Below are 20,440 nucleotides of genomic sequence, written 5' to 3'. Positions count from 1 at the left end.
ATGGGGAGCGTAGATGGGAAGACGGATGAAGTAAATTTAGCATAACTTGTTCTGTTGCTGCTATTTACGGGTATGGGTGTTCTGTCTGTATGTCTGTGCACCACACACATTCCCCAGGCCTGCAGAGGCCACAAAAGGATGTCCTGTCCCCTGGGACCAAAATCTTGTGAGCTGCCATCATGTCTTCTGGAAGGGCAGCCAGTGTTGACTGCTGAACACTCTCTGCTGCCCCCTGTTGTTGAGACTTCGCCTAGGACTCTTCCAAGTGTTGCCTCCCAAGTATTAGGACATAGGCGTGTGTGACCATGAGCATGGTGCACTGAGGTGGGAAAAAGCAAGCTGTGGAACAGCATCTAACGCACGTGGTTAATCTGAACCATTTCCGCATAGGCGTGCATGTGCCCAGGAGCCTGGGCACTGGGTACTCGTCAGGTGGATGAAGATGACCTGCACGTCTTGTACTGCTGGAGTTCTTACAGCTCATATCCAATTTATAATCTGGGGGGAAATAATGAACAAGGAAGAGAAACTTTTATTTGAATCTAAAACTATTAAATAAGCAGAGGAGAGGTAGAGAAGGCAGTGTCTAAAGAAACAACGGGGGAAGAAAGGCTGGAAAAGCAGGGATGTCAGAATGAAAATGGAAGCTGAGGGAGGAAATGGCCACAGTCCTCCAAATGTCACCCTCAGTCGGTCACATTTCACAGGTCACTGGGGCTCCACCCTCCTTGGTAAGGAAGAGACTCTTTCCCCCCAATCAGGATTGACACAACATGAAACACTCCAGCTGCAGTCAATGGTGACCTTCATCACGGAACTGCCTGGCCTTTCAGTAGACTAAGATCTGTGTGGTTGTCCATCTTTATTTATTACAAAGAACCTGCCTCCTGGAGTCTGGGTTATTTATTTTTGAGATAGGATCTCTATGTAGCCCAGGCTGGTTTCGAACTCACAGAGTTGAAAATGATGGTAAATTCCTGATCCTCCTGACTCCATCTCCCAGGTGCTGGGATAAGAAGTATGTGTCACCCTGGAGTTCTGGGGATGAGAAGTGGGGATACCGGGCAAACTGTACCAACTGAGCTGCATCCGCTGCCCGGCCTGTTTGTCGTTTTAATGGAGATGCCAGTTTCCTTTATCCACAAATGCCTCGAATCATATTTGCAATATTTCTTCCAAACCCATTGGGAAAAGATCAGCTGGAAGACTAAGAAATGCCAGTTTAATGGGGTTGTTTGGGAACTCTGGGGGTGGCCATGCCTTGTGGATCTGGAGCAGGCAAGCCACTTAGCACTGGAGTCCCTGAGAAAAGGCCAAGGCCGGGCAAGGGGTCGACATCCCCGGAAAGGAGACCAGGCCCTCCCTCTAAACCTGGAAGGTTAGCCAGCCACAGTCATGCCCCAAGTGTGTTGCTCCAAATTCATGGTAGTGTGAGGTGTCTCAGCAAGACGTGGTGGACACAGGCCCAATCCACGATGCCAGAATCAATTCTGGTTTTTCAAAGGGGGGAAATGTCAGAAAGGAGACGGGCCTTCCAGAGTCGAGTGTCACTAATAAGCACCAAAGAAGGGCAAAGTAGAGTCCAGTCCCAAAGCTTGTTTCTCCATCTTTATTAAAGCTAGGTCCTCCTGTCCACAGCAGAGGGCAGGGTGGAGACGGCTGGAGACTAAGAGGGAGGGGTGGCTCCCTTACGGACAGCCCTGCCCTGGCTTGTTCGGAAGCTCATGTCCCAGAAGACATGGAAAGAGAAAAAAAGGGGGGAGACAGATATCCACTGCTAAACACCGAGGACCCATGTCTTCCTCCCCAGTGGACCTCTCCAGGTCAGGCTAAGTTCTGACTGTCACCACCCAGGCTCTCTTCCCACCCACAGACTACCCACCCAGCACCTAGCAGCCTGCCTGTTAGCTCTTGGGCCCCAAGGTCATGTCTATTCTACAACAAAGGATCTAGGTCTAAAAGGGAATGCATTGGGTGGAAATCTCTCTTCTCTAGCCCCCAGTCACACTGGCCCAGAATTCATGGAGGGTGGGAGGGGCTCCTGTAAGCCACACCACAGATGCCAACAGTCCTGGCTGGAAAGTTAGCTGTCCACTGTACAGGGCCTTGCATAGCAAGGTGCTGTGAGCTCAGCTCCACAGGATCCCTTATGCGGAGAAGCACCCATGGCAGAAACACTGCCTGCTCCTAGTGTAGGGTGATTACAAAAGCTGTGTGAAGAGGCTTGCAGAGGATGTAGGGCCCTTAATACAGGACGACGACGACGAGGGGGAAGGTTCCTGGACCCACCCCAGCGCTGTGGAAAGGCCGACTGAGCACCCGGCTCCACAGTCACCCGCTCAGGGGAGGGATGTGCTAGGAAACGAAAGTCTGGGGACTAGGTCTGTAGGAGTCCACACCAGGCACCCCAAAGATGTCCATGAGTGCTACTTGCAGCCACTAAAGAACAAACTGAGAGGGGAGAGTAATACCAAAAGGCATGTTGTAGCCAGTGCTTGTCAGACCTGCGTTTAGGGGTTGGAGTGAGGATTTCCAAAGAATAAGGCTTCCAACTCCCCAGGGTCCTGGACAATATCTGCAGCCTGGCTACCCATTTGGTATCTTGCTTTTTCAACTCCTCCCACATTCTTCGGGTCATATAAGAGATGGGAATAAATACCTACAGCCGACAGAACAAAAGCTTTCCCTGTCTGTACCTCTATCTCCCCCAAAACCTATTGAGGTCTCAGCCTGCCACGAACTAGGTTCTGAAAACTTACTGGATTCACTCAAGTGACAGGAAGACGGTCCCCAAATCTCCCGGGGAGAATGGGTAGAGGCCAAACCCACCAAGAAACCCAAATGCACCAGAGAGCCCGGTGACAGACTCCTAAAGCAGCGAGGCTGTACGGCACCTGAACCGGATCCGTGATGAACTAACAGGCCCTGCCCGCCATCCCCACCACCCCTGCACCATAGATCGAGGGATGGGTCGGTCTTGATCAGGGCGGCGGCCTGTGAGCACCCAAGCGAGATCTGAAGCTTGGGGCGGGAGGGACCTGAGCACCCAACAGTAGGAATCCTCAGCCCGCCCAAGAGCAGGAGGACACGCCGCGCGCTTCGACAGGCCTCACAGGACGCTCTCCTCATAGGTGCCCGAGGGCCCGGCGAACGCGGCGGGATCGGAGCCGAAGCTGGTTCCTCCCGCGAACTCGAGCAGCGTTCCGGAGCCGGAACCCGAACCCGGTTGTGGCAGAGGCGGCGCTGCCTTGGCCGGCGCCTGGGCCTTGGCGGAGGTGTTGTGCGCCGGCGCGCCCCCCGGCCCGCGGTGCGTCTTCATGTGCGTGAGGAGGTGCGAGCTCTGCGAGAAGCGCCGGCCGCAGTTGGAGCACAGGTACGGCCGCTCCCCCGTGTGCGTGCGCTGGTGCGTTACAAGCACCGACCGCTGAGAGAAACGCTTGCCGCACTCTGGGCAGGGGAAGGGACGCTCGCCCGTGTGGCCGCGCCGGTGCTTGGCGAGGTTGGAACGCTGCGCGAAGCCGCGGCCGCAGTCGGCGCAGCGGAACGGCTTCTCGCCCGTGTGCGTGCGTCGGTGCCGCTTGAAGTCCGAGCTGTGGCCGAAGCCCTTGCCACAGTCCGGGCAGCGGTGCGGCTTCTCCTCTGCGTGCGCCCACTGGTGCCGCGTCAGCGCCGCGCTCTGCCCGAAGCGCCGGCCGCACTCAGCGCACGCATAGGGCCGCTCGCCCGTGTGTGCGCGCCCGTGCGCCGTGAGGTGCGCGCGCCGGCTGAAGCCCGCACCGCACACGCCGCACACGAACGGCTTCTCGCCCGTGTGGCCGCGCACGTGCGCCGCGAGGTGCGAGCCGCGGGCGAAGCGGGCACCGCACTCCGGGCACGGGAAGGGCCGCTCGCCCGTGTGCGTGCGCCGGTGGCGCGCCAGGTGCGAGCCGTACACGAAGCTCTTGCCGCAGTCGGCGCAGCGGTGCGGTCGCTCGCCCGCGTGGTAGCGCTGGTGCTTGGCCAGCGCCGCGCGCCGCCCGAAGGTCTTGCCGCAGTCGGAGCAGATCCACGGGCTCTCCTCCTCCGCCAGCGTGGTAGGCGCCGGCTCCGACAGCAACGAGCCGACGGCGGGCGCGAATGCTCGCAGGCCACCATCCGCCCCGGCTCCAGGGCCCGCGCTGCGGAACGGGTCGCAAGCCAAGCCCATGCTCTGCAGGGACAGCGGGGCGCCCAGGGGGCCGGACAGGTGGCGCCCATCGGCCTGCAGCCGTTCGGAGAGCTCAGGGAACCCCAGCATGGGGAAACCGTCCGGATGCAGCCAGGACTTGGGGTGCATGGGGAAATGGAAGCCGAACGGGTGTGAGGACGGCCCTTCACTCTCAGCCAGACCGTTGCCCATCTCACAGAACCGCCTGTCTGGTTCAGGGTCCTTTTTGCTGTCGGGGACAGTCGCCTCTGCAGCCGCAGCGATCACCACCTGCTCGTCCTGTCTGTCTTCAACCTCGGTGTCTCTATCTGCCATACCAGCCTCGGGCTCTTCAGTCTCTGAGGGCCTAGCCTCCAGTTCCTCGGGTTCTGCTGTGGCTACAGCCGCGACTGCCATCTCCACCTCGTTGGGAGCCATCCCCACCTCGTGGGGAACCATCCGCGCGCCATCACCGCTGCTGGGTTCCGTGCAGCCGCCGCTGCGCCGGTGACGCTGGAAGTCTGCGCGCAGGCGGAAGGCCTGGCCGCAGTCCGGGCAGCAGTGGGGACGATCGGCGGTGTGCACAGCTTGGTGGCGGGCGAGCGCTGAGCTCTGACTGAAGCTACGGCCGCAGTGGAGGCACGGGTAGGGCCTCTCGCCGGTGTGCGTGCGCTGATGGGTCACCAAGTAGGACCTCCGCCCGAAGCCCGCCCCGCAGAAGACGCAGCGGTAGGGCCGCTCGCCCGTGTGGATGCGCCTGTGTGTGACTAGGTGCGACTTGTAGACGAAGCGCTTGCCGCAGTCCGGGCACGGGAAGGGCTTCTCGCCGGTGTGGGTGCGCTGATGGATGGCCAGGTGCGAGCGGTACACAAAGCCCTTGCCACACTCCTCGCAGCCGAAGGGCTTGACCGCTGCGTGGTACCGCTGGTGCTTGGCCAGGCGAGAACGGTGCGGAAACACTTTGCCACACACGTCGCAAGTGGTCTCTGGACATCCAATGGGGACAGCCACTGCGGGGAATGCCCAGGGCACCAGAAAGTTCTCCCCAGGCTCCCGACCGGACAGGAAATGTTTTGCTTCAACCTCCTCTGCCAGGATACCGAGGCTGCCAGGGTCGGGTTCCCAACCTTCTGGAGTCTGCACAGAATCTGAGTCATCGGGTCCCCAAGTCCCAGGCACATCTCCCACTCCATAGGCAGCAGACCACAGCCCAGGGGGCTCCTCCTCTGCCATCTCAGCAAGGAAGTCCTCGTCATCTTCCTCCTCGTGGTCCTCTATGTCATCGTTCCAGAACCAGGCTCCTGAAGGCAAAAAGAGAAGAAGAGGGTGGCATAATTAGGCCTTGGCAGGGAAACTGGCCTGCATGGCAGCCAGACCCTGAAATCCTGACACCAGACCTGCTTTGGTAAAGTCAGGTGTGGTGCACGCCACCAACACTGGCCCGCCAGCACCGTGGCAGGACGGCTGCTGGCCTCCTCCCCAGTTGGGGACTTCATGGAGGCCCAGTGTGCACACATGGCCGGGAAAGACAGGGTTTCCCTGGGGCTTTCCAGTCTTCGAGGATAGGAGACTGCATAATGGGTAGTTTATCAGCAGGTTCCTGTGTGCTTGAAAAGCCGTGGGGTGAAACGCGGGGCCCTGCAGCCGGTCCCCAGAGCCCAGCGAGGCACATGCACCCCTCCTCCGTAAAGCCGCCCGCCTCTGCTTGTCCACCAGCGGCTAGTGAAGTAGTTCCCTTCTACCCGGGCGGCGGAAACACAATGGCTTGCCAGGGGGAACCATGGTGGCGGGGCACACCTTAAAGAATCCCCAGGAACTGTGACTGGGGGGTCTTGAGTTTCTCCCTGGTACAGGTCACCCCTAGGCTTCATTTTCCTGAACTCTGCATTTGTGAAACTCAGGGGCAGCTTAGAGGGTGTATTGTGAGCACCCCTAGGACTTTGTGCCATCCCCCACTGAGATACACAGCCTAACTCACCCTACTGCTCTTCCTGGGAATGGTGGGCTCTAGAATCTGTAATCTAGAATCACCTTGTTCATGAAGTGAGCCTGCTGACAACGCACCCAGGAGACACAGGGACACTGGGCCACAGCACTTTGGGGTGTTCAAAGCATCTCTCTCTCTCTCTCTCTCTCTCTCTCTCTCTCTCACACACACACACACACACACACACACACACACTTCAGATGTCAGCAACTGGAAGGACTGAGCTCTTGCAGGTAGGGCAGAAAAAGCCTCCTACCCACCTAATTCTGAGGGCAGAGGTCTGGCCCATTTAGATTGCCACTGGCCGCACCGCACCCCACCCCATCCGCCCTCGTGTGCACTCTGCGTCATTCACAGAGGAAGGTGGCACCATGCCACACGTGCAGCTGCCGAGCGCTGCGGGGCCTATCCGCAGATAGGGATAAACATGCCGTTCACATGGCAAGGACATGGGCTCGGTCTTCCTTGTCTGTAGCACTAAGTTTCCCACTGTTGTGGTAATACATAATCCGGAAGCTTTAAATGGAAACATCTGTTAAACCGAGTTTACCTCCAGCTGTCAACATGGCCACCGGAGCGAGAGCCGTGGCCGGCTGTGTGCTCGTGAGCAGGGAGCCCCTGCTACTGCTGGATGCCCTTCTCTGTTCAGACACAACTTTCCAAACCTGGGAAGGTGGGGAGAGGCTGGCCACAGGCCGGGCAAGCTAGGCTGACAGTCGGATCAGAAGACCTTCCCTGGGCTCTGGTGGGAGGCTTTAGTTTTTAACTAGAGCCGGGTAAGGCAGGGAAGCCGATGCAGAGGAAGGAATACGATGCCCTGGGTTTCTGAGCCAGTCTGCAGCGCTCCAGGACCTCCTCACTCTGGCGAGAGCTGAGAGGGTAGGATGGGACTTCTCCTGAGTCTGGGAACAGCGGGGATTCTGCTGTCTTAGGAGGGGAGCCCCTGCACCCTACAGCGCTCCACACAGCTCTGTAGGGTGGACAGTCCTGAGAGGGGCCTGCGGGATCTCACTGCTACCTCGGGTTGGCAGTGACCACTGCTCAGCACCATGAGGCCTGTGTTGTGCTCAGTGATGTGTAGAAGTCAGAGCTGGCTCTGCCCCAAGCTGATACCTCAGGAAGCCACTGGGCTTCTGGGAGAGGAGAACCCCAAGGGAGACCAGCTTTGGTCCCCCAATTCCTGCTTCGGAGTGTTTGCTCACAGCCATCTCCAGTAACAGCCACTCCAGTAGATACCACACAGAGCTGCTCTCTAAGTCTAATATGAGGATTCACACGCCTGCTGTGAGACTTGAAACTGGGGGTTGTGGTGTGTTCTTCTGTTAACAGAAGACAGTGGGGAGGGCAGCAAGGTGACCTTGAGGGCCAAACCCAGACCCACAGGGTAGTAGGTGGGGGTGGGGCTGCCTCGCACCTAACATTTGCTCCAAGGATCTGACCATAGGTGAACGGTGAAGAGGTAGGCCTCCAGGAGTCGCAGGGACTCAAAGCCCACTGTCTAGCCAAATTACACAGCATGGCCACAAGGACATGCTCACAGAGCCATGTCCCGAGCTTGGGACACCCAGACCCTGGTGGAACCAACCTCCTGCTCACAGCGAGGGAAAAGTGAGAAGAGCCGGTGGAGGGGGCCACAAGGCCCAGCGCCAAGGTTGAATCCCTCAGGACTGAGCTGTCAGCAGTTTAGCCCATCTCCGCAATGTCACTGGGCCACAGCCTCCTTGTCATAGCGGCTGGTGGCATGAGTCTTACAGGTTTGTTCCTCTGAAGTATAATCCTGGGAATTTACAAGCCCCACAACAGTTTATTCCACTGAACTGCACCGCAGGGGCTATCCCACAGCAGATGCCCCAGTCTTCTGCATTCTCTGAGGACTGCGTGGGTCAAGCTGGGCCCTTTACCCAGATCCTTTTTACCCCAGGGACACTGGGCGACCACCACCTTTCAAGGCTACAGGGTGGGGCACTGGCTGTCTTGAAGGTGACCTGACATCAGCTGTAGAGAACCACCGATCCTGCAAGGTTGTGCAGACACAGAGGTCCCCAGTCAAGTCGCCATTTTCTTCCCCCAGATAAGATCTACACCTGCCTCATGCCACCCGCCCCCATCTCCAGTTGGAGATGAGCTCCGGGAAAGGTCCTTCTCTTATTAGGGACAGTCCCCAAGGGAGGAGGAATACCAAAATGGTGTGGCAGTCTATAGATACCGGCAGCCTCGCTGTGGGCTTCCCGGGAGGCATCTGCCTGGGAAGGTCGCCAGCTCCTGTAGCTGGCACCTGCCCTCCGAGCCAGGCTGTGGACAAGCAATGGGTCCGGAGCAGGGAGCCCTTCTCTGGGGATGGGCACTGGCTGCCCCTCCCCCCACTGCTGGTGAGTAGCCTCTAAAAGATCAGCCATTCTTTGCCTTTGATGTCTCGTGGTGACAGGCAGATTCAATACCAAGGCGCTAGTGTTAATTGGAGTTATGTCTGCCCCTGGATACCTTTGTCACAGGGATTTGGGTGGGGTAAGCGTTCCCTCATCACATCAGAGCATCTGTCCAGCACCTGGACACCTGTCCACCCCTTTGCTCCAGATGTTAAGCCAGCCTCTCTGCCAGATGTTCTTCCCTCCCACTGCACCAAGCACAGGAGCCTGGGAAACAACAGGACTCCAGCCCCTTGTGCCCTGGCTAGGATGGGAGGGTCCTACTTTCCGGATTCCCTCCAGAGCATGGCTAAGTGAAACCCCCACCAAGGGACCCCCTAAAGCAGTGCTTCTCAACCCTCCTAACGCTGTGACCCGTTAGTACAGTTCCTCATATTGTAGAGACCCCAAATGATAGTTATTTCGTTGTGACTTCACGAGCTTTGCTACAGTCGTGAATCATAATGTAAATATTTGATATACAGGATGTCTGATATGCGGCCCCAAAGAGGTCTCGACCCACAGGATGAGAACGGCTGCTCTCAGGTCTCCCTTGCTGTTCACAGCTGTGTGCCAGACTCTGCCTGATGGGGTGTTCATGGACCGCCCCTGGCCGAGAGTCCTCCCCTGTGGTGCTCCCGTACCTGTGCTCATTTCTGCTTAGCTGAGCTGAGCACTAGATAACCGAGAGTTGCTGCGTCTGCCCAGATGGATGTCGGATGTCAGTACACGGGCTGACAGTGTGCACTTTGTCGAGAAGGGTCAAATGAGGGGCTCCAGACAGTCCCCCTCCACCTCCCCCTTGGGGCCGGGAAGAAGGGAAGTCCTAGCACTTGCCACGCAAGTACACACCCCTGAGTTCAATTCCCAGCACACATGTGAAAAGCCCAGTGTAGTAGTGTGTTTGTGGTCCGGAATAGGGAAGGCAGACATGGATAGAATCCTCCTGCTCGCTGGCCAGCCGGCCTAATCACGAAGCCCCAGATCCCAGCAAGAAACCCTGTCTCAAAAAGGCAGACAGCTCCTGTGCTGACTTTGGCCTCCACGCACACCTACACACATGCACACGTACACACATATCAGAGGAAAGCAGGCCGAAGCCTGCAGCAGAGGGAGTCCTGCCCTAGCAGCACAGCCTCTGGAGTGCCAGGGAAGGAAGCAGGGAGGACCTGCCTCAGGGCATAAGGCCGAGGAACCGCAGTCGGAGAACACCCAGGGCGCGCCTTCTCCAGCTGCACTCTCTGCTCCGGTGCAGACTGAGCCAGGGGCAGGGGTGTCTCCAGGAGCACACGGGATATTCATACGGACCAAGGGCCCTGGGATGGAAGCTGGGTCAGGAGGGTGAGCCTGATTAGACGAAGCAGAAGTGGAGGTGGTGACCAGGGTTGCTAGGATACTTAGAGACCAGGCTGAAGGGCAGTGGGACTCTGAGTGTCACATAGGAAGTGGCAACACCTGAGTGAAGGAATGTGGCCAGGTGCCCACGCATCATGTACAGCTGAACTCACAAGGGAAAGAGGAGAGAAAATTAGAGTCTTGTCTTACAAGACTAATCTAGAAGTCCAGATGGCCAGCCTAGGGACAGTTGCTATCTGTCCTGACAGACTCTGCCAGTCTCAGTTCCCAGCTGGCACTGCTGGGCAGAGACTAAAAAGAGAAAAAGAGAGGCAGACAATGAACCACTCACTGTCCTCAGAGGGAAGAAGGAAGACCTGAGGGCTTCACTATGCCAGAGCTCCTCCCTGATCCTGCCATCACATCTAGATCCCCCGTGGGCAGTCATGTGACACATCAGACATGCTCTGGGGGCTGTGGGGGATAGTTCAGGAAGTAAAGTGTTCACCCATTCACACATGAGGACCTGAGTTCAAATCCCTAGTGCCAGTGCAAAGCCAGGTACAGTGTGTGAGTCTAACCTCTAATCCTACGGAGGGACAAGAGAATCCCCACGAGCCCGCCAGCCATCCAGCCATCCAGCCAGCCAGCAGGCCCCGTGAGCGGTGAGTCACACACCCTGTTGCAAACAAGGTGGAAACTGAGGACTGGTGCCCCAGGTTGTCCTCTAACCTCACATATGATTTTGTTATTTTTTCTGGAGACACTGTCACTTTGTAGTCCTGGCTGCCATCAAACTTAAGCAGGTTCATCTGACTTTGCCTCCCCAGTGCTGGGTTTAAAGGCATGCATCCACACAGCAAGCTCAAGATAAAAATGGTTTAAAACAGCAGTCCTCAACCCTCTGAGGGTCAAACAACCCTTTCACGGGGTTGCTTAAGACCATTGGAGAACACAGATTCACCACAGCAGCAGAATTACAGCTATGAAGTAGCAATGAAAATAATTTTATCGTTTTGGTCACCACACATGAGGATCTGTATTAAAGGGCTGCAGCATTGGGAAGGTTAGGAACCACTATTTAAAAGATGTTCCTGGATCCTTTGCCAACTGATAACTCTGCAGACAGGGCTGTGCGGAGAGACATCTCAGCCCACCAGCTCCAACACTGTGGCTTGCCACGGAAGGCACAGAGCCACTGGCCCAGTTAACCAGTGCTCTCAAAGAGCCTCCGATTCCCATCCAGGTGCACAACTGTGTGGCACCTGTGACCTGGGGGTGGGGGGGAACTGGCACTGACAAGGACCAGACTCTTTCCCTGCACCCTTCAAGGGGATGAAACACAAGGGCATACCTCGAAGCTGCACTTAGAGGCTGGCCAGCATTTGCTTGTGTCCCAGGATTTGCTAAGTGGTTTTCCTGGATGTGTCCATGATCAGAGCACACCTCCCACTTGGGCCCTTGAGAAAATACTACTTATTTGGGGCTTCATCTGAAAGAAGGCTAGATTCCTCGTTGCCCCTCAGTGAACAGCTCTGAGGACTCGCAGGCAGGTTACCAGAGTGAGGTTTCCTGACTTCTCCTTTCAATACACATCTCTGACAACTCCATCCTCGGCTGATGACACCACAGCCCCCCAGAGAGACACATTTCAGACAAGGGTCTCCATCACCCCAAGTCCTCACAGGACGCGCAGAACCCACAGCGTATTCTGTGTGTCTAGGAGCCCAGCGTGCTCCTCAGGTTGGCATCGACGGGTTAAGACTCTTAATTCTCCATACAAATAATGTGCAGCTTAGGGAGCTGACCAGGCAGAGCCTGAGCCAGGGCGAGGCAGTGGGGAGGGGAGACAGAAGAGGAGGTCCTGGCATGGTGGCACACACTGGAGGGACAGACAGACAGGCCCCTGGAGTCCACGGGCCAGCCAGCCTCAAACGGTGAGCCTCCAATAGAAGTGAGACCCTGCCTCAGAAAAACCAAGATGGACGGCTCCAGAGGAAGAGAGGCTGAGGGGTACCTTATGCAGAAATGGCGATGGATGGGTTGGCAAGCCAGACACCTGGTTGGTCCACGTGTGGAAAGCCACACAGACAATTTGGTAAGTTTCTGTGCCAGTTTGTCAACGCCACCCACTTATGAAGGAAGAAGAAACAAAACAGAAACAAACCCTAAGGCTCCTAAGGTTCTCTAAGGACATACACTAGCCCTCAGACCTCTGTGCAGCTGACAGCAGGGCCCAGCACACAGCAGCCACGCTGTCTCCTCACACCAAACTCCACACTGCTGCTGCACACGCCAAACATCAGCATTAACAGCATCTGGGAGGGCCGGGCGGTGGTGGCGCACGCCTGTAATCCCAGCACTCTGGGAGGCAGAGGCAGAGGCAGGCGGATTTCTGAGTTCGAGGCCAGCCTGGTCTACAGAGTGAGTTCCAGGACAGCCAGGGCTACACAGAGAAACTGTCTCGGAAAATCTAAAAAAAAAAAAAACCAAAACCAAAAACAAACAAAACCAGCATCCGGGAGGCAGAGGGACCCGGTAGAGGTCTGCGGAGTGCTTGCCTTGGCAACGGCATAGCCCTGAGCAATGACATTAGCAGAAACCCTTAAGACTTGTGTCTCACTCACCCGTGTAGACACCAGTGACAACATCTCCCGCCTCAGGATGCGGGCCGTCTTCCACCCAAGGTTCTTCTCCTTGTTCCAGATGGAAGATCAGATCTGGCTTAGGGATTGGGTATCCTGCCCAGGGGAGGAACAGATGGCAGCTGCAGGGCTGGCTGTCCCAATGGGGTCCAAGCCATCCCGGTCCTCACTCAAATCCTCTGCTCTCTGCCCTTCCCACTGTCCCTGCTCTGAGGTCCTCTAGTCCACCCCTGCAAGCCTTGCTTCCACACCCACCTCAGACACCTTTGCCACCAGGATACCCACCCAGCCTTTCTGCTCCTACCTAGAGGCTTCTGGGGCTGTACAGTTGAGAGGCCTGTGGACCAACAGCGTCTCAGCATGTCTCCGCCTACTTCAGACCCCCTGCACCCAGAAGCCAAAATGGGCTGTCTGTTCCAAAACCCTGGTGCTTAAGACGCCAAGCCCTCCGAGCCCTCCCAGCCCACTGCCTCGGGGCCTTTCTTACCCAAGGAGACCAGGATCCCATAGTTCTCCTGCATTACTTCCCGGTAGAGGTCCCGCTGGTCCACAGCCAGCCTCTCCCACTCCTCCAAAGAGAAGTACACGGCCACATCTTCAAAAGTTACCAGGCCCTGAGGAGCACAGAGCCCAGGAGAAATGCTGAAGGGATGCCCCGCTTCCAACACCCAATTGAAAAAAGGTAGGAAAACACAGTGGGGACATAGCCCAGGACCCACGGGTACTACATGTGACTACATGAGCCCAGATGGTACTGCAGACTCTCAGACCTCTCCTATCCAGAAATAAAAACCTCAGACGCAGAGTGGGCTGAGGCCCTCACGACCCTTCTCTGTCACACCAACTGGTCCCAGCAAATACCTTGGCTAGGGTTAGGATGGACAGGTGGTACCAACCAAACTGAGGGCGGCCTCCGATGCCTGACCTAATAGCAGGAAAACAGACCCCAGGAGAGGGGGACAGTCATTCTAGAAGACCCCAATCTGACTGGGGTGGGGGTGGGGCAGCCATGCCTCCCACAGTTGAGTGAGTGGTAGCTAGTGTGCTCGAGACAACATGGTGGCCTGGGAAGGGACAGGGACCTGGGACAAACATCACCACATAAGCTCTGGGCCTGGGCCTGAAGGAGCACCACCCATAGAGGGTTCCAGACCACAGGTATAAGGCCACTGGGGACAGCAAGGCTGACCAGTCCCCTGGGCTGCATCTGCGGAGAGCAGCTCACCTGAGTCAGGAAATGCTCCTCGTCTTCCTCTTCCTCCTCTTCCTCCAGATCTTCATCCTGAGTAGGAGACACCCGGGGGGTCTGCAGGGCTAAAAGGAAGACTGCTCAGAGCCAGTGGCACCTGGCTGGCAAGCAGGGTGGGGCTCCTGGGTCCTCCCACACTTCAGATCCGGGTCCATCCCACCTTCATGGACCCAGCCTCTCAGTCTCCACAGCCGCGGCAGGGTCCCCGTTCTTACCTTTCCCTTGAAGAACTGGTGACTTGGCATCACCACTATTACTAAGCCGCTCCTGGGTCCCTATGCTCAGAGTCTGCTCCTCTGCCAGCACCTCTTCTACATCATCATCATCACCATCCTCATCATCACCACCATGGTCCACCAAGTTGGCCTCCACCTCCACCTCCACCACTTCCTGCACCTGTGTGGCCACCTCCTCTTCTTCTACTACCTCTTCCTCCTCTTCTTCCTCCTCCTCCTCCTCCGGGTCAACATCACATTCTGACCCATCTTCTGCTGGCTCCAGCTGGGTAGCTGGGGGCTCTGGAGCAGTATGAATGGCAGCCATCGTCCTTGGGAGAGTGCCTCCGTGTGGCCTGAAACAGAGGCACTTTACAGGGAAGGTCACAAGAGCTGAGGGGGGACTCAGCTCTGTCTGCCATCTCAGGCTGGGCAACTAGCGTGTCCAGAACCACCCCCTAGGGGCTCCCGGCAGCCTCTGGGACATGGCTTCTGTTCTCTTACCAGCAGCCGTGTATCTAATGGGAATTCCAACCTGTTCCTGGGTGAGTCACCCCTTATCCCAACCCAGTCTGTCCTCAAGGACCAGAAGCATGGAATGCAGCCAAGGGAGCCCCAGGGATCCATGTTTACTGACAGGTGAGTGCAATCTACAAAGGGAAGCCTGTCCCACGCAGACAGCAGAGTCTTACCCAGCCCTCGGTGCACATGAACCAGGCAGAGCCCAAGGACGGTCGACCACAGGCACTTATGCAGCTCGGGAGTGGGGGGTGGGGCGCAGGGCCGTAAGGGGATCTTGTTTCGTCTCTTGGAGGGAACAAGCTCTCAGAACCCCTTCTGTAAGTCAAGGGAGAGACAGGGAGGACCATGAACATGCAATACTCTTTCCCCAGTCTCCAAGAGAAATGCAAATCTCAGTCACAGAGACGGAGTCTGGCCCATCACTGGATCAGGATGGTAACACGTGAGGGGACACTCCTTCACACTGGAGGATCAGAGAATAAACATGGTTGAAATGTCAACACCTCAGAGGCTCCCAGGGTCCCCCAGTGATGCCACAGACTCAGCCTAGCTGCACCTGGCCTGGAGCCTGGAACCACAGGCTTAATGGGATAGGAGCGGAGGTCCTACAACCACTCAACTGTTCCTTGTCTAAAAAAAAAAACAGCCCAGCGGAGCTCCAGGGCAGGGCGGTTGTGTTTGCTTTTTTATTATGCTTTTGCAGTTGATGTTTAATTTGTGGAGTAGTGGTGCATGTCACGGCAAACGTGTGGAGATCCGATGACAACTTGCAGGCATCAGTTCTTTCCTACCCATGGGCCTCAGGGATCAAACTCAGGTCATGAGGCTTCGCCGCAGGCACCATTAGCTGTTGGGCCATCTCACCAGTCCCTGTGGTTTTCACGAATTCATTCCAATGGTTCCTTACACCACCCTGTCACCTAGTACCTACCCTGTATGTGTCTCAGATCTCAATGGGACTATTTTGCAAAGCAAGGCAGGTCACCTCAGCATGCTGAGTTCCAAAAAGATCCTGAAAAGCCAGGCCACACCAGACACTGGAACCACCCCCCAGCAGGCAGCATCGCCTCAGGATGCCTCAGACCAGCCGATGGCAGATAAAGCTGCCCAGGGCCATGAGAACAGTCAGGCCATTGTGCGTGGGATTCCCGTGGTCACACATGAGGGGCCTGCTTAGGCCGGCCTCACCTGTATCCATCCCCTTTCATTTAGACATCTTTAAGACCTATGCTCCAGGGGCCAGAGGGATGGCTCAGCAGTTCGGAGCACTGGCTGCTCTTCCAGAAGACTTGAGTTCAGTTCCCAGAACCTGCGGGGTGGCTCACAGTCCTCTGTTACTCCAGTTCCAGGGGACCCCGTGCCCTTTTCCGTTCTCTGTGGGCACCAGGCATACAAGTACTACACAGACATGTGTACATGGAGGCAAAACACACATTAGTTTCTTTTAATTAAATCTAGACTTAGGTCCTGGGGAGGTGACTCAGTCAATAATATGCTTGCTTCACATGTATGATGACCTGACTTTGTTCTTTAGAATGTAAAAACTGGGCAAGAGGTACATGCCAATAGGGACTGTGGAGACAGAGACAGGAGGTCCTGTAGGACTTGCCGGCCAGCAGAGGTGGCCAACTCAGTGACAGACGCTGTCTCAAAACAAAAACAAAAGCCTAAGGTAAACAGGGACTGAAGACACCTACCATTGACTTCTGGCATCCACACACATTATCAGACGCACACACACACACACACACACACACACACACGCACACGCACACGCACACGCACACACACACACACACATAGTCATAGCAATCAAAGCAAAACTAAATGAACCCCACTCTACACTTTAGCTAGGACTCTCTGACCATCCCTGCCAGCACCAACCACCACGCCCCCCCCCAAACCCACAGGCTGGGACTCTTGGCACCTACAAGTCCCCTTTGTCTTGTTCCCTGATCACTATAGATTCAGAAGCACCTGTCTCAAAGATTGAGGCCACAAAATTAGTCCTAAGAGAAGTGCCTGAGCCTTCCAGGGCTGGATGGTGTTGGAAGATGCCTGAAGGGTAGGAATATATGCTTGTTCTCAGGGCAATGGGAACATTACAGGAGAGATTTCCCAACCACCACCTACCTCAGACCTAGAGAAAGACCTACTCAGCCTAGTGCTAATGAGTCAAGCTGGGCACAGGCACCCACAGAACTCATGCTGGTCTGGCCACCACCTTGACCAGCAACTTCAGACTTCCTGAAGCCAGACTGTTGTTTGCAGGACACAAGGAAAGATGAAAGTCTGGGAAGGTAATTCAAGTGTTCGCCACACTAGCATGAAGACCTGAATTCAATCCTCCAGCAGGGGGTGGGAGGGCAGCGCAGAACACAGTGCTTTCTATCTGTAAGCCAAGCCCCGGGCCGTGCTGGCCAGGCAATCTGAATCAGTAAGCTCTGGGTTCAGAGAGACACTGCCTCAAAGGATATGATGAAGAGTGACCAAGGAAGCCAGGCAGTGGTGGCGCACGGCTGTAATCCCAGCACTTGGGAAGCAGAGGCAGGTAGATTTCTGAGTTTGAGGCCAGCCTGGTCTACAGAGTGAGTTCCAGGACAGCCAGGGCTACACAGAGAAACCCTGCCTCAAAAAAACCAAAGAGAGAGAGAGAGAGAGAGAGAGAGAGAGAGAGAAGAGAGACCAAGGAAGACAGTCATGCTGACCTCTGTTATCTACATGCACAGTGTATGTACCTGCATGCACATATGCACACTATACATACACGGCACACAAAGAGGAGGAAGAGGAGACAGCCCACCCTGGCTACGTCTCTTCCCAGGCAGCAGACACATTTTCTTTACAGAAGAGTATTCAACTGAGGGATGATGAAGAGTCCCAATCCCTTCCCCCTAATTCCTACCCCAGACACACAGTAGCCACTCCAGTACTTACTAAAGACATGGCCCAGTGATCTATAGTTAATGACATGGACACTGGATTGTTTTAAAAACCATTGTCAGGGCTCAACCGTCAAACTCCACAACAGGCCAGCCAGAGATTGAGGGGAGGGTACACCAAACTAAAACCCACCCCAGAAGCAATGACAAGTCTGTCTCCAAAGAGGGCAGTGGATAAAACTGAGTCTGTGCGCCAGCCCTGTGATGGTGACTGTTGCACACTTGACAGGATCTGAAGTTACAGAAGAGAAGATGCCTCTGGGACGTCTCTGAGGGAACGGCTAAATTAGGTTAACTGAGGTGGGAAGATCCACCCGAATCGTGGGCGGCCCCATTCCCTAGGCTGGGGCCTTGGTCTGAGTGAAAAGGGGGCCCAGCTGGGCCCAGCATCCATCTCTCTGCTTCCTGACTGGATGCCGTATGAGCAGCCGCCTCATGCGCCTGCCTCTGTGTCTTTCCCACCATAATGGTCTGTACCTTTAAACTGTGGGCCAAAGCAAACACTTCCTCCCTCCAGTCCCTTCTTTTCAGGACAGAGAAAGAAGGGAAAACAAAAACAAAAACAAGAGAACTACTAAAAGCCTTTAATGTCCATGAGAAGACAGGGCAGAAGCCAAGAAAAGCCTGATGCTCCTGGAGCTCTGACTTAGGATTTAGAACAAAAGTTCTGAAAACCAGTCTGACCAGGGGGAGGTCAGTTCATATTCTTGCAGCGAAGGCCCTGGGGGTTCCCTCCTTCTAGGATATTCTTAGCACCCCTCCTGCCAATCAGTCCCTAGAATGGCTTTCTGCTCCATTCTCCTTAACCTCTCATCCTGGATGAGAATGCAGAGTCAAGTTCACAGTTCATCAGGCAAAACCTCAGGATCACTTCAACCCGCCTTTCCGCTAAAGTCCTGAGCCTAGAACACCGTGCTGCAGACATTCAGAACGAGGCGCAGCACTGTCCATAGAAGAGAATGTGCAAAGACACAATGGTAAAGTTTGAAAAGTTAGGAACTTCAGAAAAGTCCCAAATTCAGGGGAAGCCACGTGAAGGAGCACGTTTGTGTGTGGGTGTGTTCATGCACGCGCATGCGCATTTGTATCTAGTTACCTTCATTCCCACTCAGTAAGTCCCTTCAGGACTTTTGGCACAGAATGTCTTTCCCTGTTCACTACAATCTTTACCATCTGCCCAGTGTCTTGGAGCCCCTATTCTTCATGCTCCCTGGAGGTCATCCAGGACCCCCCCCCCCAAAAAAAAAATCAGGCTTCTTAACCAGGCCAGCTAGCCCCTAGACCAGCCAGTAGGGACAGAACCAAAACAAAATGTCACCCACCCAGGCTGAGTAGATGGACTGATCCGCTGGTACCTGCACCGTGTCCACATAATGCACCCTAAATTCTGCCAACGCATTCCACCACCCACCTCGGGGACAACAGATTTTAGCAGAGAGCAGTCCAGCCAATCTCCATTTACGGATGAAGCAGGTTGGGCCACGGCCTCTCAATGTCACAAAGCTGGCTGTAGGGCTCCAGGACAAGGTCTTTCCCTCTTCTCCTTCCCTCTGGGGGCTGGGGGAGGGTACCTAGCATCCACTTCTCTTGGGTCAGGAGTGGTGACAGCCTTCCTAGGAAGGTGTCTCTCCAGGGGGCGGGGGCGGCTCCGACCCAGCTCCCGCCCCTAAGCTGGAGAAGGCGGCGCTAAGCACCCTGCAGAGGTGCGGTGCACGTCGTCCCCGGCCCGCCCCCTCCCACGCTGGAGTCTGTGCTCCTCTGGGGTGTTAAGCCATCCGTGACGTGCCGCGCAGGCCCAGGCCGGTATTGGGGGGATCTAGGAGCCTGGAAGATCTAGCTCATGCAGCTGCAGCTCCGACCCCACCAAGAACCGGCCCTGCAGTCCCGCGATCTCCCCACGGACGCCCGAGGCCTCCAGCTCCCGAGCATCCATGACGGCCAGCCTTGTCGCCGCCACCGCCCCCAGCGCGCGCGTCCCGCCCGCGCGCACCTGCCGCGTCCGCGCGCCCCACTCACCGCGCGCGCGCCCGGGCCCGGCCAAGCCGGAGCGAGACACGGACTCGTAGGGGGAGTGGGGGCTGTGACCACCGGGGACCCCCCCCGCACTAAGTGACGGCCGCGAGCTGCGCGACGGCGGAGGAGGCGGTGGCGGCGGCGCGGCGCGTGGGCACCGGAAGTGCCACCCGCCGGCCCCGCCTTGTCCGCGCCCACGGGGGGGCACTTCCGGTCATGGGGCGTCATGGAGCTCTGGGTGCAGACAGGGGGCTGCTGCGCCGCACCCCCATATGCACGGAGGATGGTTCTAGCTACCCACAGTGAACATCCCTCTATATCCTGCTCCTCTACGTTTCAAGAGACCCTCGGACACCCTTTGAGATGCCCACGACGTCCAGCCTCAGCAAGCATCTCTTCTCTCCAGACGATAGCCTGGGTCTACCTTTCTGCATCCTCCTGTCTACCGGACCCTCCCTGGATCTCATGATGGTAGAAAAGGGTAGTGACCCCCTGTGGATATTCAGGCCACGCATGTCTAACCCTGATATGGGCAAGGGTGTGGCCAGGAGATTGATCGCTTCTGGCTTTACTTGTGTGTACAGGACTGTGCTGATACGGATGTGGCAGACAGAGGGGCAACCTGTTCAGGTCGTGAGGAGGATACTGTGGACTATCGCAGTCAAAGGCACGAAAGACTGGAGATTGAGGTCAGACTAGATTTATGTTCTTCAACTCCCTAATTTGTCAGCCCCAGGCCTGGCAAGAATATTGGGAAATACCTTTGCAATGGCTTTAGACAGGTCGAACCTTGACAGTCCATTGATATAGTCTCTTCTCTGAGCAGTGCTCTGTAGCCCCAAATGGGCCTCTATAAAATGAATCCCGTGGACCCTGGGCCTGCTGGCCACCTATGTCTGGAGCGAATGCCCTAGGTACCTACAGAGACCAACCCTGGACACGACACTGGGGAGACCAGGGTT

At 56.2% G+C, this 20,440-nt stretch overlaps 1 protein-coding gene across 1 annotated transcript; it reads right to left on the bottom strand.

The window, feature by feature from the left end:
• Positions 1–1,477: 1,477 nt before the first annotated feature.
• Znf316 (zinc finger protein 316) lies at positions 1,478–19,640 on the bottom strand. Its single transcript, XM_052168046.1, has 7 exons — positions 19,482–19,640; positions 14,694–14,838; positions 14,002–14,357; positions 13,763–13,851; positions 13,025–13,151; positions 12,520–12,633; positions 1,478–5,466 (listed from the first exon to the last, which is right to left on the bottom strand). The coding sequence occupies exons 3-7, from the start codon at positions 14,327–14,329 to the stop codon at positions 3,110–3,112; spliced, it is 3,015 nt and encodes a 1,004-aa protein (XP_052024006.1). The 5' UTR covers positions 14,330–14,357; positions 14,694–14,838; positions 19,482–19,640; the 3' UTR covers positions 1,478–3,109.
• Positions 19,641–20,440: the final 800 nt, after the last annotated feature.

The sequence above is a fragment of the Apodemus sylvaticus genome, chromosome 22 (assembly GCF_947179515.1).
Source record: "Apodemus sylvaticus chromosome 22, mApoSyl1.1, whole genome shotgun sequence".
NCBI lineage: Eukaryota > Metazoa > Chordata > Mammalia > Rodentia > Muridae > Apodemus > Apodemus sylvaticus.
The sequence above is the reverse complement of the archived record's forward strand: the minus strand, read 5'-3'. Positions and strand labels throughout refer to the sequence as shown.